At 28.8% G+C, this 22,061-nt stretch overlaps 5 protein-coding genes across 6 annotated transcripts; 3 read left to right on the top strand and 2 right to left on the bottom strand.

Moving 5' to 3' along the window:
- Window positions 1-1,265: 1,265 nt before the first annotated feature.
- LOC107162644 (uncharacterized) lies at window positions 1,266-2,781 on the bottom strand. The gene is made up of 2 exons (XM_015509644.2): window positions 2,267-2,781; window positions 1,266-2,198 (listed from the first exon to the last, which is right to left on the bottom strand). Exon 2 carries the CDS (start codon window positions 2,191-2,193, stop codon window positions 1,465-1,467), a length of 729 nt encoding a protein of 242 aa, XP_015365130.2. The 5' UTR covers window positions 2,194-2,198; window positions 2,267-2,781; the 3' UTR covers window positions 1,266-1,464.
- Window positions 2,782-3,065: 284 nt separating this feature from the next.
- Window positions 3,066-5,622, top strand: LOC107162581 (store-operated calcium entry regulator STIMATE-like). Of its 2 annotated transcripts, XM_015509546.2 has the most exons (6): window positions 3,066-3,220; window positions 3,412-3,547; window positions 3,931-4,075; window positions 4,237-4,358; window positions 4,925-5,121; window positions 5,196-5,622. In XM_015509546.2, exons 2-6 carry the CDS (start codon window positions 3,430-3,432, stop codon window positions 5,397-5,399), a joined length of 786 nt encoding a protein of 261 aa, XP_015365032.1. In that variant the 5' UTR covers window positions 3,066-3,220; window positions 3,412-3,429; the 3' UTR covers window positions 5,400-5,622. The 2 variants fall into 2 exon arrangements, with proteins under 2 accessions (XP_015365032.1, XP_089077702.1); XM_089221576.1 differs by lacking the exon at window positions 3,066-3,220 and having other exon boundaries at window positions 3,243-3,547.
- A 2,123-nt stretch (window positions 5,623-7,745) lies between these two features.
- LOC149058918 (uncharacterized) lies at window positions 7,746-10,686 on the top strand. Its single transcript, XM_089221577.1, has 3 exons — window positions 7,746-8,493; window positions 9,356-9,558; window positions 9,870-10,686. Exon 3 carries the CDS (start codon window positions 9,923-9,925, stop codon window positions 10,547-10,549), a length of 627 nt encoding a protein of 208 aa, XP_089077703.1. The 5' UTR covers window positions 7,746-8,493; window positions 9,356-9,558; window positions 9,870-9,922; the 3' UTR covers window positions 10,550-10,686.
- Window positions 8,512-10,848, bottom strand: LOC107162808 (uncharacterized). Its single transcript, XM_089221574.1, has 2 exons — window positions 10,683-10,848; window positions 8,512-9,333 (listed from the first exon to the last, which is right to left on the bottom strand). The coding sequence occupies exons 1-2, from the start codon at window positions 10,846-10,848 to the stop codon at window positions 8,636-8,638; spliced, it is 864 nt and encodes a 287-aa protein (XP_089077700.1). The 3' UTR covers window positions 8,512-8,635.
- Window positions 10,849-10,975: 127 nt separating this feature from the next.
- Window positions 10,976-21,981, top strand: Wdr81 (WD repeat domain 81). The gene is made up of 27 exons (XM_015509843.2): window positions 10,976-11,108; window positions 11,573-11,684; window positions 11,767-11,890; window positions 11,952-12,102; window positions 12,208-12,428; window positions 12,494-12,685; window positions 12,769-13,110; window positions 13,175-13,375; window positions 13,439-13,584; window positions 13,655-13,824; window positions 13,914-14,020; window positions 15,702-15,875; window positions 16,579-17,468; window positions 17,552-17,640; window positions 17,718-17,956; window positions 18,349-18,523; window positions 18,576-18,754; window positions 18,818-19,053; window positions 19,111-19,195; window positions 19,252-19,429; window positions 19,516-19,595; window positions 19,761-19,813; window positions 19,999-20,206; window positions 20,264-20,551; window positions 20,611-20,760; window positions 20,816-20,922; window positions 20,994-21,981. Exons 2-27 carry the CDS (start codon window positions 11,575-11,577, stop codon window positions 21,223-21,225), a joined length of 5,127 nt encoding a protein of 1,708 aa, XP_015365329.2. The 5' UTR covers window positions 10,976-11,108; window positions 11,573-11,574; the 3' UTR covers window positions 21,226-21,981.
- Window positions 21,982-22,061: the final 80 nt, after the last annotated feature.

Below are 22,061 nucleotides of genomic sequence, written 5' to 3'. Positions count from 1 at the left end.
CTCATTATTTCCAAAAGTGTAAATGTTTTTGAAAATATAATTTTACATAGCTTCAACTCATTTACAAAACCATGATTTTATTAAAAAATTATATTTTTAACATTTTTTTATCCCTATAATTTTTTAAGTTTTTACTTTTTTGAATGACAACATGTAGTTTTAATTTGATATTCCAAAACAGAATATTTTTCTAAGTATTTCGATACATAAAAATTAAATTTAGGGCAAGTAGTTTATGAGTTATAAATATTTAAAGTTTAGATGAGCGGAGTAGTAGACAAATATGTCGCGGGTTAACCCCGTACCACTCTACTCCGCTCATCTAAACTTTAAATACCTATATCTCGTAAACTACTCGCCCTAAATTCAATTTTTATACATCAAATTACTTAGAAAAATATTCTGTTTTGGAATATCAAATTAAAACTACATGCTGTCATTCAAAAAAGTAAAATACTTAAAAAAATGTTGAAAATATAATTTTTTAATAAAAATGTTGTTTTGTAAACAACTTGAAGCTATGTAAAATTATATTTTCAAAAACATTTACACTTTTTGAAATAATGAGTGTTTTACGCTTCATAAATCACCCCGTATACACAATCCAATAAAATACTTATAACACCATCGATTACAATATTTACTAAATTATTGAATAATATGGCTTCTGGGCAAGGAAAAATATATGTTAAAATATGTTTTCCAAAGTTGCAATGAACATAATTCTATTTATAATAATGACATGTTCATATATTTTATAGTTTCAGTCGTATTATCAATTATTAAATTATTGTATAATTGAAAAATATATTTAAAGTGTATTCTCTTTTTTCTAAATAATACATAGAAGACTAGTAGTTTAAAGAATTTTTTTTGCAAGACTCACTACGAAGTTATTCCTAAACAATTGTAAACTCTAATATCTATTATCAGTTATCACCATAGGTATTGATTGATATGATTTTTACAAGACAACAGCAAGGGATATCAATATGTCCCATACTCTATATTAGTATCGTACCACATTGTTGCTATAATAATTTTACTATATTAGTGTCAACGACTGTCAAGTACTCATAATTAAGTTTATATGTAACCACCAACTTTAAGTAATTATAACTATGTCGAGTGGAATAATTTTTAAAAAGAAGTTAACTTGAGTATTTTTAAATATGGCCACACATTCTAGAGCATATATAATTAAACTACTATACTAATTTCAATGAATTATAATAAATTTTTAAAAGAAATAACAATTTTTAAAATTTTATTTATGAATATTTTTTATTAAATCAAGGATAGTTACACATTAATTTGTATTTAAAATTTTAGTATATCAAAAAGCAACTTTATCTCCTTGTTGTCTAAGATTAATAAAATAATGATTACATTTATTTAAGCAAACAAAAAAACTTTATCAATATAAATGTAATCAGTGGATACGTAAGATGAAAAGTTATATTTTTATACCAACTGATTTACAAGTATTGCAAGATGAATAATAGGCATTTGAAAATTAAACCCAGTGTTAAATAACTTATCCAAAAGTTTGTTAATTTCACTCATTCTAGTTCTTCTTTCAAGTTTATACTTTAGACATTTTGCAACTAAAGATCTAATATTTTTCTTTTTGGACACTTCAAAATCAATTTGTAAAATGGTTATGCAAAAACTGAAACATCTTTTGAATGCCAAATCAAACGCTTTATTGTTTGAATATAAAATAAATCCTTCTGCGATTTCACTCAAGCGTTGTATTATATAATCCCATAGAGTCATTTCTTCAAAATAATTCCTATTCGAACTGAGCAGTAATTTATCATACTCCATATGCATATAATGAGCACATGGTGGATGTTGCATAAGGTTATTATAAAGAACATTATAATACTGTTCGACTGTTACAATATCATTGCATATTAACATTTCGCTAACTAAGAACTTCATTGTATCTCCGTTAAAATAAGATGATTTTGTTATATACATTACAATCTGTCGTATGTCTTTTTGCTCACGATTAGCAGCTAATTCAGCCAAGTTACTACTGAAAGGAACTACAATATTAGAGTGAGCATCTTCCGGAATATCATTTTGTATGCATTGACAGACTGTGGAATCATTCATCTGGACAGGACTCAATCCATCCAATGATTCAATATATCGTATTACTTGGCTATCTTGGAAAATGTTCATGGTACCTAATTTGAAAAATAATATCATAGCTATAAGCATGGTTAGTAACATAAAATATAATTCCAGCACTTACCTAGTAAAGTAATAAATATATCAACAGTTTAATAATTTCAGATCATACAATTCAAAACATCCGAAAAATTTGAAGCTGTTCTGATCAAAACTTAAAAATATCAAGCATTCAAGCAGAACATTAATGTATAGGATTTATTATACAGTGATTACACTAATTAATAAGAGATCAAGAATGAAGATAGACCACAGAATAGATAAATGCCAAACGCCAAAAAAAGCCGCGAAAATAATAGTTAATTTTTATTATTATACAACTTTATCGATTTGATATTATCATATTATCATATATTGTTCTATGATAATATTATCGAAGGCATGGAGATTAGAATAAGGAAACCAAACTATTACATCCGCCAGCATGAAAAACCATAATGGAATGAGTTGTACGATTAAACGCCATAAATACTTGCCACTGGATCTATGGCATTAATTGTAGGCTCGCTGGGATTACAGCTGCTTAAATTTAAGGGGGTTGGAAGCGGTGATTTTCTGTCTTTGTCTAACACACGTGGAACATAGGTAGTGTGACCATAATTATTATTTTATCCTAAAGGGGGACACTTAAAAAAAGAGGTACGTAAAATGTAAATACATAATAATAGCAAATACATTACATTTACAACAACAACTAGATACTAGAAGTACCTTAATTTTTGTCAGACCTATATTGTATGTCCCACGTGTGTTAGACAAAGACATCACCGCATTCCCCTTAGGCTGCTTATATCACATGATCTAAGGATCTAAGGATTATAGATAAGATAATAAAAACCACACATGAATAAGTTGATAATGAAGAAATGATAACATTTATTGTGATTGAACTTTTTAATATATATTATATTATGTTCATCAATACTTTAATTTTAAAGAAGTTATTCCGTAGTTGTTATTAATGATTTGTGAATGAATCAATGTTTTGTTTATAAAATGATATAGGTCTTCCTTTACGGTAGTTATTAAATTAATTAGTTTTACTTAAACACTAAAATGAGTCAATTATATTCATGTACAAATTTTTGTGTTCCATTATCAATAATACTCAATTAGTTTAAAATTATCCACTCGTAGTTCATTTTATTTTATCCTTTTTAACAATTACTATAAAAATATAAGTGCTAATTTTTTCTTGTACAAAAATAGGCTTAAAATTCATGTGTCATGATGGTAGACATATTTGATGAACCAGATGTACATTGTGAACCGAATGCATTGGTCGGTAATTTTGGATGGTTCCTACAAGGCCTTTTGGCTACATTGGCATTCCTTTGTTTAATAAGTAAGATGTGCTTTTAATTACATTAGTATGACAATTTATAATGCAACAAACATTTGTTAATTTTTCAATGGAAGTCTTCTCTTTAAGCTATTTTTTGTTAACTTCATGCACATGTTTTTGCAATTTACTATCGTACATATTTACATTTTTCATTCATTTTCTTATAGTTAGTAGTTGCTTTATATTTTTAATAAATATGATTTATCTGATGTTACATAATCAAGATACTTCTAAAATACTTTTAAGGTTTCCCCTCGTGTTGAATATCAACCTGTATCAATTTCATTTAAAAATAATACAAACTTATTGTCTTTTAACATGAATTATGAATAGGTTGATAGATAAAATAACACATTTAAGTTTATTTATACATTTCTTATCAGTAAAAAGATTTTGTGAACCAAAATATGATCGACGACCCTGGAAGGTATGGTTTTTTGATACTTCCAAACAAGGAATGGGCTCCTTGCTTATGCACTCAGCAAATTTAGTTTTGGCCGGTCAAATTCAAGGTGATCCATGCACTTGGTGAATATCTATAGTTGTTTATTTATTATACCTATATAATTAAATATCCATGAGTCATAATTGTTTTGTTTAATCTACCTAAAACCATCTTTTTCAAATTAAAAAAAAATAAGGTTTTTAGTAAAAGTTCAAATACCAAAATTAATCATTTTGTTTTGTAGGTATATGATTCATTTTTTAATGGATTCATCACTTGGTCTTTTATTGATATTTTTTGGTATACGATTTTCCCAACATGTAGCAAGAGTAAAAAATTGGGAATCTTTTAACTTTGGAGAATATGGTATGATTTTAAAAGTATTATATGTATTCTTAGTATGTGGTATATTAGTATAGTGGTGTAATATTGTGAAAATGCATATACATCACTTGGTGTATAAGGAAAAATATTTTTTAACACATTGACTGTGTATGACTTTTTCAGATTTTACCCATTGTATATGATAAATGTAAAAAATAACATAGTGAAACTGCTCTTTATGGTTATACCTTATACGTCCAAACAACATATGTATACATATTTTAAAACATGCATTTAATCCAAGTCAAATAATAATAAAATAACATTCAGCCATGTGTATAGAATAATAAACTATTTACTTTAAATATATATCAACACCAAATGGTGTCAAATGCATTGCTGATAAATCCTCATAACGTCAGTATACAGTCAACGTGTTAATATCGCTAATTAAGAATTAATGAGTAAACCAAAAGTGACTAGGTACAATTGTTTTATTTATTTTTACACCCAGTTTTTTTTCTTCAATTTATACCGCTTTATGAATATTTTATAATTAGGTACAACAATTTGATATTATATTGATAGTTGATTTTTTGATTTTTCAGGAAAGCCAGAATCAATTAGAATCTGGTTTATTCAGTGTGGCTTATACTTGTCACTTTTATGTTGTGTTAAAATTGTTATTACATTGTTAATTTCATTAGACATCTGGCGAGTTATCACAAAATTTATCATGTCACCGTTTACTGACCCTAGAACAGAATTAACTATAGTCATGCTTATCATACCTCTGTTTATAAATGTAAATAACTATATTAAACTTTATTGTTATTTTAGTGTTATAACTACTCCTATAAAATTTCTTTACTGATATAGGCACTTATGTTTTGGGTGACTGATGACATATTGATGCATAGAAGTCGTCATCGAGTTGGTTTATTGCGACGTATAAAAATACAATACCATAAAGTTCAGCAAAGTGGAAGACTTGATGATACACCTATTTCTGATGATGATGAATTGCTCAATCTAGATGAAACATCAACAATTCTACGATCTAGTGGAGTTCAGGGTTTTTAATATGTTTCTTAATTTTTTTTAAATAATCATGCACTATGGTATTTACTTAATTCCTCAATTTTAATCGACATTCCTTCAATGTATATTGCATATTATTATCACAGATTACATAAAGCTAGTATGTGATATTATACACCTCATAAAAACATATTGTGAACGTTATACAATTTTCAATATTGTTTGTTACTTTTATATTTATTAATAAAATTTAATTTTATGAGTACTTTATTATATTTATAATATTTACCAATCTTAAAATTGAAAACAATCATTCATTTTTACAAAAACATTAAATTAATTTTTAATTATATCATTTGTATATAAAACCATTACAAATATCTTTGATTTTTATATTTTTTTAAATTGTAATCTGCCAATTATTTACAAAACTAATTTGGTAGACAAAATAACTTAAATGATAATTTATAAATTAAACCAGTATAAGTTAAAAGTCAAACATAAAAAAATAAATGGAATAAATAAATCTCTAAATTTTCAGACAACTTTTATAAAACTTTTAACTGTAAATTGTTTTAATCTTTTGTTATATATTTCAAAGCAAATGTTTGAAGCAAATTATTTAATCCAATAATATAGATTAAGCATATTTATTTATTTTTATTTTTCAAACAAAATGTTATTCTTGTAATTTATTTTATCATAATACTTAGTCCAAGAACTTAAATGACTGTGATACAAATTATAGTAATATCAAAATGTTTTGAATCTAAAATATTATATCCATACCCAGGCCATACCCTGTTTTAAGATTGTTAGTAATTTTTTACTAGTAAATTTTGTACTCGTTAAAGACCTAATTGATTATAAATATATATTTTTTTTTTCAGTAATTATATATATATAATTATATAAAAAATATTATAGCCAAAGTCTTAATTGAATTTTTTTTTGTTATATAAATAATTTTCTATCATTAAAATTTTATTTACTATATGTTATACTTTTTTTTTACTATACTATCATGTTCACAATTCACATTGCATAAAATATTATATATAATTTTTATGTATTTAAAAATCACTTGGTTTAAAAGCATTAATTACAATTAACTATTCAACTAGATATTTTATGAATAGTATTAAAATAATTTATTTCAAGCTGTAATTCATAGTCATTAATGTTTATTAAGAAGTAATATTATTTTAGTTATGTACAGCTAGTATTGAAGAGTAGTTTTCATCTATTGTAGTACATATCTACAAATCATAATATTTATAGTTAAATATGGTTTGTCAGTCATAAAAAAAGTCATGGAGAGGATATGACATCTAATTCCCCCTGTATCCACCTCCTACATGCCAACCTTAGGATCACCAAATTTCATGCTAAGCCACTGAAAATACTTTCAAGGTCTAGTACCTACTCAATAAGATGTAGTATAAAGAAGAAGAAAAATATTTTTTTTAATCTATAACTTATACTATCTATACATAAAAAAGTACAATAAGCATAGTGGATGTTTTTTATTAAATTTAGTTTGTGTTGAGTTACTTAAGAACCTATTGTTGAAGGTACTTCAGCATGAATTTACAGATCATTTAGGTATTTAAGTATTCATATGTTTCATTTATAAGGTTACGGTGCTATTTTTGCTTGAGTCTTCTGGAAGAATTTCCCGGGATAGAGATAGATAATAGCTTTTTAACATGAAGATTGGTGTGATTTTAAAGCCAATTTTTAAATTTAGAGTTGTATAGTTTGGCTGCATCAGTGACTAGGAACGTTAAGGTCTGTGTGAAGAGTGTAATATAAAAATAAGTATTAGTTATGAGTATAATGATTTTTGATTGGAATACTTATATTTTTCTTGGAAATATTTGATATTTTGACAGTTCCCAGAGTTTAATATCGTAAAGCCAGAATTTTAAATTTCGACCTCTTAAACTCACCAACGAGATTCCCTTTCCCATTGGAAAAGATACTGAAGTGAAAATCGAAACATTATTTCACATAATATGATGAAGAATTAATTCAAATGTTATTAACAAATTACAAAATATTAGGTATTGTCACTGGATAGTCAATGAAAAAACATGTCGCATATAAGTAGACAACAGTAAAAAGAAAAGACAATTTTTATTTATAAAATTGAAGAATATTATCTAATTTTAATTCACTACTGGAATATTAAGAATATTACAAAAATACCACATTTGATCAACATCCCGAATTCCTAACCCAACCCAGATGAAATTTACTACCATTTGGAATAATTACTACACGATCAGCAAGACTGGTTATTGGTATTATACTATTGTCATAGAATATAATAATCTTATAAAGTTATAACGTTTTAAACTAAGTTTATACATTATACTATATATAGTTTATGCATTGATTAAATATATTATATATATATTGTTTATTTAAACAATGTTTTATAGGTCTATGATTTTCACCATACAACAATATTAGTATATTACATTATTACACCAAGGTGCAGTACAGTTCAGTTCACTAATAATCGTCCTATGTATATAGTGCGGGACTGCGGGCCATAAATTTATTTTGTCATGGTGCAGGCTGGTGCCAAGACGTGTAGATGAAACATAAAATCTATACTTATCACTGATATATAAAGATAAAATATTTAATGGGTATTAGGGTACATACGCACTAAGCGGTTGCCCGCAATGCGGCCAGCCGTCCGGTTGACCGCAGTTTACGGTTGGTTCAGCGGGTAGCCGTAATGCGTCCAGCCGTCCGGTTGATCGCAATTTACGGTTGGTTCAGCGGGTAGCCGTATGCTAAAAACAACTTTAACAACTCCATTTCAACTATGGACGTTGAAGAAGTGATTGCTGTTTATTACATCTACAATCGCTACATAAAAAAGAAAAAGAAAAAAAAAATACTGGATACATCCTTTCCTACAAACCAAAGAAGAAACCAGGCATTTTGATATATTTTTTGAAAACCTCAAAAAATATGAAGACAAGTTTTTTGGTTACATGAGAATGAGTTTAAAATCATTTGAAGAATTATTGAGGATTTTAAGAACATCAATAACGAAGGAAGACACACGATTCCGAAAAAGTATTAAGCCTGAAGAAAAGTTAACCATTGTACTACGGTAAATAAAAAAACCAAATTATTTTTAAATTTTATGTTATAATTTTTCAAATTTCATGATTACAAAAAATTACTCATCATTATTATTATTTTAACATATTTTACTTTTATATTATCATTATAATTAACATAATATCATTGTCTTATGAAATTGAATTAAAAAGGTCAATATAAGAAGTTTCACTTTCATGAGATTCGTATGTGTTCGTTGAGTCTGCATTTGAGAGAGGTGATTGATTTATGGTAGTTTCGTGATGTGGGGTGGTTGCAGGTATAGATATTTGAATAGGCGTATGGTTGTAAGGATGGTATCTCATTTGTGCCGGATAAGGTCCACGATGTGGATTATTTTGAATATACCAGTCCCATGTATTTTGCCTCTGAGCGTCTTGAATGACCTTTAAAACGTCCAATTTCGTTTGAATGCGCAAATGTTCTGGTATTTTTTTAAAGTCTTTTACCAAAGACATAAAAAAAAGACGATCTTCGTCGTCTCCAACATTTTTAGTTTCTAAATTTTTGTTTAAAATTCCTATTAACTCTCTACCAATGTCATCATTTTTATTTTTTTTATTACGTTTTGGTACCCACGAGGAATCTGAAGGATGAGCAGTTGTATGTTGACCTTCTACAATTTCATCTTCATTATTTATTTCCGTATTGGAAGTAATATTTGAACTCGTTAAATTCACCGACACCGTATCTTTTAAAAATAAAAGGTTGTCGTAGAAAACGTAGGGGCATTTTTTTTTTGCTTCAGAACCACTTTTATTCTCCTTTGCTTTGTGGGCCTTTACAAAAGAATCACGTATATTTCGCCATTTTTTCTGAAAATTCACGCCTGAAAAAAATAATTGTTTCAGATATTTGGCAACAGGTTGCTCATTTGCAGAACTACATTATGTGTTTTGGATTGGAATTAGTACTGTCGCAGAAATTGTCCGAGAAGTATGTGCTGCAATATGGTATTGTTTAAAAGAAATATGTCTACCTGAACCAACAAAAGAAATGTAGTATCAAATTGCAAATGGTTTTTTTAAGAGAGCAAATTTTCCTCACTGCATAGGTGAGTATTACAGTGCCAATTGCTATTGTATTTTTTAACAATAATTAAAAAATATAAAAAAAAAAATAATCATATAAATAAATAATTAATAATCATAAAAAAATACTCATATTAATATTCAGTCAAAATTGCATGTATCTACTGTCATTTATTTTAGAGTTTACACAAAAAACCAAAATCGATTTTGAGTTAAATCAGTTTTGCGTAAAAATTCCCGTTTTTTCCTTAATTTTTCATTTGTTTTTCACGGTGCTTTTGAAAACTATTGGGAATTTTACATGATTTTACAGTGATAGTATTTATTATTTTAGGTGCATGTGACGGCAAACATATTAGAATTATAGCACCTGCCAATAGTGGATCAATGTGCTATAATTACAAAGGATTTTTCTCTCTAGTTTTAATGGCAATTTGTGACAGTGACTATAAATTTGTACTAATAGACGTTGGAGCGTATGGGAGATTTGGAGACTCGGCAATTTTTCAAAATTCTAATTTTTATAAAAAAATTCAGGAGAAACGTCTGAACATTCCCGATCCATCACCGATTTCGCCAGATAGTACCACTTGTTTGCCGTTCGTTTTTGTTGGCGATGAAGCGTTCGCTTTAAGTACAACTATGATGCGTCCATATGCAAGAAACAATTTAAATGTTACAAAAAAAACCTATAATTATAGGCATTGCAGAGCTAGGCGTTATATAGAATGCACATTTGGCATACTTGCAAATAAATGGCGAATATTTCATAGACCTATCATTGTAAATATTGATTTAGTTAATGATATAATCAAATCTGCTTGTCTTTTGCATAATTTTGTGAGAGATAGAGATGGTTTTTCTTTTGAAGACACTTTAAATAACCCATTAGCCGAAACCATTGCATCAGATAGTGTTCGAAGAAATGACAGAACTGCATTGAGATACCGTGAATTATTTGCAGAATACTTTATGACCGAGGGAAGATTGGACTGGCAAGACAATTACATTTAAATTTGTATCAAAATAACTAAATAAATAAATAACTTAATAACTAAATAACTAAATAACTTTATAATATAAATAAACTAATACAACACAATTATCTAATGTACTATATTCTACAATAAATTAATTAAATACTAACCGAGTTTTTTCTTTTCGTCCGCTGATAATTCACCGCCGTAAATATTCACCACCTCTTCCCAATCTCTTTGTTTTTTATTTCTGTCAGAATAATCTGAGCACTTCGTGTTCCAAAGAGATTGCCGGTTCTGGATTTCTATGATAAACTTTTCAGTATCAAAATCCATAATTAAAAATTAAAAATCGAGTTACCTACGCCGATGACGGTTTACCGCAGACTAACCACACGGCGCACATTGCGTACGCAGAACGTGCGGTCAGCCGTCGAAGCGGCCGCAACGATTCAAACATTTCAAACGACCGGAACGGTTTGCGGGTAACCGCAACGTAGTGCGAATACAATTTTTCGGATGTACAGTATTTGCTTATAGTTTATCACTTGCGGTCAACCGGACGGCTGGCCGCATTGCGGGCAACCGCATAGTGCGTATGTACCCTTATAGTACTTATCATTGCATTCAGTGTAAAAAACTGGCGTAGTACATTGAGGTGAAACAAAAAAAAGTCCACTCAGTGCACATTATTCTTGCTGATGGAACATAAAAATATGCACTGGCCACTGATACAGTCGCCAGTCAGTGTTGTGTGGACGTGTGGTGTAAAACGCTTTTAGATACTATGATAAAAATTTAAAAACAATAATTCCGACGTGACTGAAGTTGGGTGACCAAAGCTAGACGCTAGGTGACTACTTTTCGGGCGGGTAGTGATAATAACACAAAATAATAAACAATAACAAAAAACAGAAAGATAAAAAAATCGACAATAACAGAATACCCATATCAATATTATATTCAAATTTCAAATTCTAAATTTACTCATCGCCTCATTTGTCTTTAATATATAAAAATCATGAGTTGTTACCTTATGTATTATTCTTAAATGTATTAGTCATGGCTTGGCTGGACGTCGTTTCAAAAGACCTTACAATTCCAGTTGAATATTTGAAGTCCACCAACAATTCTAAACGATTTCTCGCCAGTGTCCATCGGATTTGGTTTAGGTAAAATTTTCATTGTGTGATTTTAAATTATTGTTATAACTATTTTTATACTAATTATTTAAATAATTATTTTGTTTCACAGAGATTTCTTAAATGGTATTTATCGTCCGTTTTTACATCATGAGATATTTACAAACGATGACGTACGTGCAAAAGTCCAACAAATTGAGAGTTTAGGAGATACTTGGATATATGTGTTAATAACTGTATGTAAACACTATTTACATATTATTTTTTAATGTAATAATTTTGAATATTTTTTGGAAGGTTATACAAAAAGTGGATAAATCTATGATTCCTTTGGCTCGACGACATGAACCTGTACATTTTGATAAGGATTTAAGTTATTCACAACAATTACAATATGTAACAGTTACTAATAGAAAAAATTTGTGGAAAGAAGCATATAAAAAATATGGTAATGTATTCTTCATATTTTATGATGTAAATGTTGGTATTGTTGGTAACATAACAAAATTAGATTAATTTTATACAATTAGGTATTATCAATTTTATTTTTCAGATGGTTTTTTTTGTAGAGAAAAATTAGCATGCTCAAATCTAAGTCTATCTCCTCATGATACAATAATACGAGATGTACTCACCCGTTTTTATAACTGTCCAATAATCAATTCACAAGAACTGCGTAGTAAAATATCCTCAACAGCGGAAAATGAATCTCATAGCAACATTTTGCCTGCTAACTTAGTTTTTGAAACTAATAACTATTTTTACCTGCTACAGGTAAATTGTTTTTAGTTATTTTTATGGTAGCCTATTAATGTAAAAAATATTTACTGTTTTTTTAGGAAACAAATAATGTACATTCCTTACAAGATTGTATAAATTATAGTCCAGCTTTATTAAAATCTAACCATGCTCGTCCACTATTTGTTTTATATCAACTTTTGAATGCAATGCAACACACACATGACCAAGGACTTGTGTTAGGTGACATTAGTTTGTCTGACATCATTGTTTCCCCGGAATTGTGGATTCGAGTAGGTTAATGTTATTTATTACTTTTTATAATTCATATACCTACGTAAGATAGTGAATTAATTCTAAACATTATTATTCTTAGGTACTTCCAAAAATCACAGACAATATTTCAGATGCTGATGAATTTGATAACAGCTATGATGAAACAGTTAAAAGTTTGAGTTGTGAGAATTTAGCAGATACTTGTGAACAATGGGTTCGTGGAAACATGTCAAACTTTGACTACATTACGTTTTTAAATAAACTTGCTGGTAGGAAATATGGTGATCCTAAATGCCATCATGTATTTCCTTGGGTAACTGACTTTAGTTCTCGAGCTGGACTTAATTATCGGGATCTCACCAAATCAAAGTACAGACTAAATAAAGGAGACAGGCAATTAGATTTAACTTATGACATTGGAGATGAGAAAACTTCAATTTTGGTATGTATTAAAAAAATATTAGGTATTATTGTCTTTGTTATATATTTATAATTTGATGTTTTAGACCCCACATCATGTTCCTGACATTTTATCAGAAATAACTTACTATGTGTATCGATCTCGGGTGACTCCGCGATCAGTTCTTTGTCGTTATATTAGAACAAAATTTGTACCAGAAGAATATCCCACTAGCATACAACGCATGCAACAATGGTCTCCAGATGAATGTATACCAGAATTTTTTACAGACCCATCAGTTTTTCAAGTATTGATAATACTAAAAAGACATTTTAAAAATAATTAGCACTAATTCATTACTTTTTACTAGTCCATACACAAAGAACTACCTGATTTGGGCATTCCAACATGGGCAGAAAATGTACAAGATTTGGTAGATACACATAGAGCTATACTAGAAAGCAACTATATTTCAGAACGTTTACATCATTGGATTGATTTAACATTTGGATACAAGTAAAGAGATAACTAATTTTTAATAATTTATATATTATATTATAATTATCTGACATCTTCAATTTGTTAGATTATCTGGTGCTGCTGCTGTGAAATCAAAAAATGTTTGCCTTCAACTGTGTGATAACCATACCTATCTATCTTCATCTGGCATTGTACAATTATTTACACAGCCACATCCCCAAAGACTATTACCTTCACCTTATTTTTCTCGTATTCCTCCTACCATGCCTAAATTGAGTAAGTTCTTAGATCTACCTTATTTAAAATATTTAAAATATATATCAATCTTATTTTACTATACTTTTGATTTAATTTAATGGTTAAAGAAACCCCTCCATTAAGTGAGGAACAACATATCAATGTAACTTCTGATAATGAGACATCGATGAATGGATTCATAAAATATTTAGATATGTCTAAAATACCACTTTGTGTAAGTACTTTTATTTCTTTAAAAATAAATTTTGATACTAGGTCAGTGGTGTCATTTTACATTATTTATTGACTACAGATATAATCATTGCTGATACTTATTTCAAGACAAATTGCAATGCTTGTAAAATTAAAATACTTATCCATGGGGTAATAAGTGGAGGTAGGATTCATAAACAGTTTAAAATTATTTTTTTCTTTTTAGAACACAATAATTTAAAAAACTGTATTGCGCACCTAAATAAAACCTAACATACAAAATAAAAACTTGTATATAATTATGTCTTACAGAGATGGCTATAATTCCATCTATACCCCATAAGTCATTACTCATTACTAAATCAGTAGGGCCCGGATTTTTATTGAAAAAATACATTATTTTTGTTAAAGGTTACGGATACCGTTTTATATAACAAAAAATTGAAAACATTTATTTTGCATTTCTGTGGTTTTGGAGTTTTTAGAGCATTTTTATAAATTGTTAAATCATTTTTTAAGTTTTGTTCATATCTATACGTTATATAAATTTGTATATTAAACTTAAATGTTAACTCAAAATATTAGCCCAAGAAATGTTGTTCTGCCTATTCATCATTTGTCAATCATACTATTTATTGTTTTGATACGTTGGTAACATATTTTTTCAATCTATATTGTGAATGTCCAATTAATAGCTGTTATGCCTTCAAGACTCAAATTAGTAACAATTATAGTTGGGTTTCATTATTACAAACAAGATTGGGGAAAGAGGTCATTTGGATAACTAATTTTTTTGGATCACCTATGACTAAAAAACAATCAATTTTTTTGAATTTAAATATTTAAATTTATATTTTTATATATTATGCATACTGTATTAATTAATTTCAAAATTATAATAATGTATATACAGTCATTTAATATGTATATTACATATTAAGTACCTTTTCCTTTAAAATATTTTTTTTGACACTAATATAGTAATATTAATATATTATGCTATAACTATTATGTGCTGATTAAATGCCTTGTCCCGTAAACATTTAAGTACAAGTGCAATATACAAACTTAATCGATATATTTTATCACCACGAAATATTATTATATTATGCATAGGCGGATAGGCCTACCGGGCATTTCCCGGTGGGCCCCCCTTCGTATTTTGGTAATGGGGCCCTTTAATATCATATATTATTAAATTTTTTTTCATGTGGAGGCCCCTTTTTAAAATTTTCTGGTAGGCCAAAAATGGCCTATCCGCCCATGATATTATGACATAAATACATACATGACTATTGTATGTATTAATATAACAATGCGACAATTTTCTAGTCCATTCGGATTAACAAAGCCTTATTGCATATGGTCTGTTGATGTTTCATCAAAATCGTGTTTAAATTGTATTTTTGTTTGCTCAAGAATATTGAAATAATTATTGGATCATTTTTTAAGGGCATTATTCAATTGTGGTAATGCATTTTTTACTATTTTTTTAGAGTATTTTGGGATAGTGTTTAGGGCATTTAAATCTGGACCCTACTAATGAGTATTTAAAAAAAATAACGAATACATACATACATTCTTGCATTCCAAAAATGATTCCACTGTACTAGGTAAACATTTTTATTGAACAAATTAATAATGAATTAATCATTTATTATTAATTTAATTTATGTTTCTATAAAAATATTTATCAATTATAGCTACCACCTGATTATAATCCAGCAACACCATTAATTACTCTAGATTCATTAAATAATTTCTTGAATGGAGTATGTGCTAAGCCATTAAAATCTTCTATTTCTAATGGATCTCGTGAAAAAGACATGACATCATATAAAAAAATCATTGCAAATCGGAGAGCTCAAGAAATTCAAGTAATAATTTTATTTTTATTATTTTAACATATTTATACAGTAAATAAATTGTTTAAAAGTTAATAACTACTTAATTGATAAATAAATTTTCATATTTATATTATGTGTATGTTTTAATCCTATTGCTTGTGTTAACTTCTCCCGGGGAAATAACGTCAAAAATCTAGCCGCCGGACCGAGAATCTAACTCGGGTCACTCGCTTGCCGGGCGATTGCTCTATCACTAAGCTACACGACCGCATAGACCCATTACGCCATATCCCCCAGTTAACAGATGTTTACATTCGACCATCCTGTGTCCTCCGATCGCCCTTGATCGACGCTAGTCCCTCGTCGCCCACCGCTACCGTTGCTTCACCACCTGATTACTAAAGTGCACGACCCGTTAAACACAAATGCGATCGCTTCCGCACAACCTTTGGTGAACAAGTCCAGGTCCTTCACAACACACGTCACACTGCGTCCTTCGGATCAAATCCTACTTCTGATGTATGTTAACTTCTCCCGGGGAAATAACGTCAAAAATCTAGCCGTCTGACCGAGAATCGAAATCGGGTCTCTCGCTTGCCGGGCGATTGCTCTACCACTAAGCTACCCGACCGCATAGACCCATGACGCCATATCCCCAAGTTAACAGATGTTTACACTTGTTAGCTTTTTAATATTTCAGAAGTTAAAATGAATAACTCTTTTATATTTTCAGGTTTTAGGTTGTTTAATAATAGAATTATTTTTGGGAGACAAAGTTATTGCTCATGGAAGTAATTTGGTATCATCATCTTTTTCAAAAAGATTACAAAGCTGTCGTGTGATTGCTTCAACACATCAGAAAGATCTTCCAGATTGTATTCGACCAGTGGTCAAGTTGTTGCTTCAAATTGATAAAATTCCTTTAAGTGAAAATCCATCACCATTTGAATTTAACTGGTGCTCAGTGATAACAGATAATGGACTACCACCACCAACTCCTCATCAACTGCTAATCCCATCTCTCTCTTCTTCTATTTTGCGTTTTCCTAATTACTTTTTGCATATACACAATATATTAAGAATTTACTACAATTACAAAACGGTGAAATCTGAAATGGAAAATGTCAAAAACTTATTGGAAGAAAATCAAAAATTTGCCCTTGATATGTTTGATGCATTATGTATTAAGCTTATTGAAGATATCGAACAAGAAATGTGTGAATTGAGTGACTCTGGAACTCTGGGAATACTTGCTGACAGCACTTGGATTGAGTTTTTAGTGCCTATAGTTATTGAACTCTTATCTGATACTAATTGTAACACTTTAACAGCTTTGCATTTATTAGAACCATCATTTAAAGCCTTAGGTATGCAGAAATCTAAGGAATTACTCCTTGACCATGTAACTAAGTTGTATGAAGAATGCTTGAAAGATATTCGCCAAGAAAATATCCCTGTACATCATAAATGGCTTAAATTATACCAAAAATCTTTTCTAATGAAATTGATTTCTGGTTTTGGAACTAGTATATTCTTGAAAAATTTTGTCCCAATACTTGTTGAAACAGTCGGATCTGGATGTAACTTTAACAGAGCATACCCAATCCCAATACAGCACCTTAAGTATGTTTCTCATTTATAACAATAAATATAGTTATATATAATATATATATATATATATATTACAAAATGTGTACTTTTTACAGTGACCTTTGTGGCTCATTTCCATCATATGAAAACAGCAATATAAATTCTGTTGCAGACACTGTTCAAGTTGTTAAAGTTGTTGAAAATGGTATTAAAGTATACCTTATTGATTTATTGTAATATTCTAAAATGTGTGTACAACTAACCAGTAATTTATTGTCATAGATACATTGTCACTAGATGATGAAGCTTTGACCAATAGTATAGTTTCTCTAAAAGATGTTCTGTTAGATGATCAAGATGTAATAATTGATGATGATACACAAAGTGCTGATACTAATTTTAGTGACGACAAGAATTTAGATGAAGTGACAATTGACTCTTCTGAAAATGGTGAAGATATACTTCCATCGTGTCAGACACCTGATTTTGAAAAATTTAGTAGTCCTGAAGAACATCTTAAGGTTATATCAATGATTATAGATACTTATTGCTCACTGGCCGGTTTTTCGGTAACTTACAATATTAATTCTAGTAGATAGCAAGACGATATAACTATTAGCAATTTCAATAGAATCTGATCTTACTAACCATGTGACCTGCAGAATCAGTTCTAGCGGGCATGTGTTTAGTAAAATTGGATACTGTTGAAGTCAACAGTATTTACATTGTATTGCCATCTACCAGAAATAATATTGTATGCCACTAAATAACTGGTCAGTGAAACAATCTACAGTATTTATAATTAATGATTGATTGATTAATTAATTAATTAACATAATACAAAATTATTTAATCGTGATTTATGGTATTGTATATTTATATGATAAATTTTACTATTGACCAATGTCTTTAGATATCGGAAGTCAGTGCAGATTCACTTGTATGGGTATCAGTTCGGATAGGTCCAGTACATACTTCTATGTATATTACAAAAAATTTGTTGAAAATGTTAATGTTGTGTTATTCAGACTCATTACAAAATGAAGACAAAGCAAAAATGGTTATTAATTGTCTGATGAGCATTGCTGGTAATATTAATATTAATATTTATTTGCATGAAAAAAAGTCTTGACATTTTAGGTATTTATGGAGAACAAGTTATTTTGGTCCAATATTTACCACATATAAGTGATGTGGTCTCATTGTGCAAACGTAGCAAAATGACCATGAGTCTCGAAAGTGGCCTAATTGGATGCGTAACTCTATTGAAATATCTAATGTCTTATTTAAAACAATCTACACTCAATGAAATCAGTCAAGTACCTATGTTGTATAAATAATGTTATCAATTATGATTCTTACTTTTGTAATATTTTTTTAAGGACACATTATGTAAAGGAATTATTCATCCAATGTTAAGAATTTTGTCATCACAAAAAGTAGTTTTTCCTTCTGGAACATCAAGCCGTAGTAGTTTTGCTACAAAACTATTTGAAACCATATACTTTTTTGGCCTAAAACAAGGACATCTGATTTCAAAAACCATACAAAGATTGTTCTTGGTATTTGATAAATTGAGACATTTTGATCCACTTAGTATGTCTGATACTAATCTAAGGTACAAATATTATACAGTAATCTTGATTAAATTTTAATTTTGTGGGTTTATGCACAGAAGTCAAACAATTGAGTTGAATAACAGTGATTCTGGGGACTCTCCCTCTACAATTAGTGCTGATAAACCAAATGTCAAAACTAAAGTCAGTAATTACCTAATTTGCTTACAGAAAAAAACATAATGATTATATTAATTTAGGCTATGGAAGAACTGTGTAAAGTTTTAACACCACAATTAGCTTATTATTCTTATACTTTATTTGTAAAATACTATGGAGAACTATTTATGCAGAGGACATTGATCAATTGGAATTACATTAAGGAACTGTGTGTCACGTATAAAGAAGAAAGAGTATATTCTGGTTATGCAAATATTGGTATGTATAAAAATTATACTGTAAATTATTAAATATTTATTTACGTATTTAAAAAGATCTAAATTACTATTATTGTTTTTATGAAGATTACAATGATAGTACTATACATTTTGAAGAACAGCTTGGAACTCATCTCACTCTCAGAGGAAATAAAATACATTTACAGGTAATGTCAAAAATCATTTAATTTAAAACCATGTTATGGTTTTAATATTTGTAAATTTATTTTTTGTTACAGTAGAAGTCAAAACAAATAAATAAAAAATTGTTTTTATTTCTTCCAGTCATTTGATTATGTATAAATTTAACTTATATAATATTTAAATTTTAGGATGAAGAAATAGAAGTAGCTGAAGATGCTAAGACTATAGTGGAATCCTCAAGGTATAAATAATTAAATTTTAAATATTAACTATAAAGATAAAGTGATACACTACTAATAGTACTTTAATAATTCCTGGAAGTGTTGTGTTCTTAAAATATATAATTAAAATATTAATCAAATGTTTTTGTTTAAAAGTTTTAATAATAAATAAAATAAAATATCTCTAATATTTATTTTTAAACAGACATTTAAGAGGAAATTGGTTAGCATATTGGGAACATGAAATTGGCCGTAATAGTCGTGATACTTGGTTTAATTTTAAACAAATCAAGTTACAAACATTTAGTGGTCATCAATCAACTGTAAAATCTTTAAGTGTACTTGATAATGAAAATAGCTTTATAAGCTCTAGTCGTGACAAGACTGTTAAACTTTGGTCTTTAAGAAATCAAGTAAGAATTATTTTTTTTATACTTATTAAGTAAATATTTGACAAATTATTTTTCCAGGGTGACGGAAATGGTGTATCACAGTGTCAATACACTTATTCCAGACACCGTAAATCTGTATTGTCAGTTGCATATTTGGAAAAATTTAGAATGGTTGCATCTAGTGATTCTTCAATACATTTTTGGGATCCTTGGTGTGGTGGACGTCTTTTGAGTTCAATGAATGGTATACCAGTTAATATTCTTAAATGTCTACCAACTCCTCATCCAAATATATTAGCTGCATCTACACAGCCAACTCTACATTCTATTGATCCTAGAAATGGAAAGTCAGTGGCAGAACTTAAAGTAGGAACCACAATATTCTAAAAGTTTGTAAGTCATAATTTAATCATTACTTATTTTAGATATCTGTCAATGCCACTGGCCTCATAAGGAGCATTGCTGTACCAACTAATGCTCACTGGGTTGCCGTTGGTCAGTCATCTGGTTATTTGACTGTTATTGACTTGCGAACTGGCCAAGCTTTGGCCAACTGGAAAGCTCATGAGGGAGAAGTAATTGACAACTTAAAGTATAAATTTGCTGTTTATTAATAGTTTCATCTCTTAGGTATTACAATTGTTGGCTGTAGATTCCAATACAGTTGTCAGTTCATCTCTTGACCAATCATTGTCTGTTTGGAATGTTTTAAATGGCAATCTGATTTATAATATGAGGTAGTTGACAATAACTTATCCAAATAATTTTGAATGTATGAAATTGTGTAACTCTTAATTTTCTTTTTTAGAGGGTCACCTGAACCAGTTCATTGCTTAGGCCTTCATGGAAATGAATTAATTTCTGGTACTACAGCTAATCGTATAGGAATTCATACTGGATTTACCAGTGAAGCATCATTTTCCTCTACTAAGATAAGAGCTGACATATTTAAAGGAGTTTTAACTACTATGTCTGTACTAAGTCTTAATCAATTACTATTACTTGGTGCCGATAATGGCAATATCACTCTTTTATGCTAAGAGTATGCCTAATATGAGTTTCTCACCTCTATTATGTATATTCAAAATAATTTCAATTACTATTCCATAATCTCTACATTTACATAATATTCAGGGTAATTTTTTACACTGAACTATTTGTCCATAGTCTGTCTCATATAAGAGTAACCTCAAGTCATTGGCTTCTGCATATGATGGTGTAAATGGATGTGTAATATATTCAGAATACTGTACTCTCGGATCCGTCACTTTATTATTTTAACAACTGCCTAGCTTATATTTACATAGATTTACAAAATGTAGCAATTTTTCAGCCTCTTCCAATCAATTATCAGAATGAAGACAAAAACTGATTTATTAAGAGATTTGGTTTGACTGAACCGGATGATAATCAATCACCATCTGAGGTTACTCTTATAGACCTAACCTACCTAAGAGACAGTTTCTAGACAATATCTTATTCAAAAATTATACTTTTTTTTTCAACTTCAAAGTGTATACTATTCTTTTTTGAATTCAAACTTTTTAAGGTTAAATAACATTGTATAATGTCTAGATTAAATAATGAGTGTTTTATAAATCACTCGGCATATCATATACGATTATTTTATATTCCTATTTTAATTAATAATTTATTTTTTATCATTGGTGTTTTAAATACTTATGTGTTCATTACCGTTTTTTACTTGATTACCTATCTTTTTAATACTCATATGGATTGTATATTATTGACTACACATAATTTAATAAATCAATCTAATGGTTCCTTAAAAATGATTATTGATTGGTTAATTTATTTCATCAATTCTGTTAATAATTCAGCAATACTCTCATAGATTTAGAATCTAGATTGAAAC

This window comes from Diuraphis noxia, unplaced genomic scaffold (assembly GCF_037042655.1).
Source record: "Diuraphis noxia isolate RWA-SAM2 unplaced genomic scaffold, SU_Dnox_SAM2 contig0002, whole genome shotgun sequence".
Taxonomy (NCBI): domain Eukaryota; kingdom Metazoa; phylum Arthropoda; class Insecta; order Hemiptera; family Aphididae; genus Diuraphis; species Diuraphis noxia.
The sequence above is the reverse complement of the archived record's forward strand: the minus strand, read 5'-3'. Positions and strand labels throughout refer to the sequence as shown.

Coding starts and splice junctions, on each gene's coding strand:
- Wdr81 (XM_015509843.2), top strand. CDS start 11,575: ATGGCTTGGCTGGACGTCGTTTCAAAAGACCTTACAATTCCAGTTGAA. Junction 14,021..15,701: donor TGTCTAAAATACCACTTTGT/GTAAGTACTTTT, acceptor TATCAATTATAG/CTACCACCTGATTATAATCC. Junction 17,641..17,717: donor TGTTAAAGTTGTTGAAAATG/GTATTAAAGTAT, acceptor TTATTGTCATAG/ATACATTGTCACTAGATGAT.
- LOC107162644 (XM_015509644.2), bottom strand. CDS start 2,193: ATGAACATTTTCCAAGATAGCCAAGTAATACGATATATTGAATCATTG.
- LOC149058918 (XM_089221577.1), top strand. CDS start 9,923: ATGTGCTATAATTACAAAGGATTTTTCTCTCTAGTTTTAATGGCAATT.
- LOC107162581 (XM_015509546.2), top strand. CDS start 3,430: ATGATGGTAGACATATTTGATGAACCAGATGTACATTGTGAACCGAAT. Junction 4,359..4,924: donor TTTTAACTTTGGAGAATATG/GTATGATTTTAA, acceptor TTGATTTTTCAG/GAAAGCCAGAATCAATTAGA. Junction 5,122..5,195: donor TCATACCTCTGTTTATAAAT/GTAAATAACTAT, acceptor TTACTGATATAG/GCACTTATGTTTTGGGTGAC.
- LOC107162808 (XM_089221574.1), bottom strand. CDS start 10,848: ATGGATTTTGATACTGAAAAGTTTATCATAGAAATCCAGAACCGGCAA. Junction 9,334..10,682: donor GGACGAAAAGAAAAAACTCG/GTTAGTATTTAA, acceptor TATTTTTTTCAG/GCGTGAATTTTCAGAAAAAA.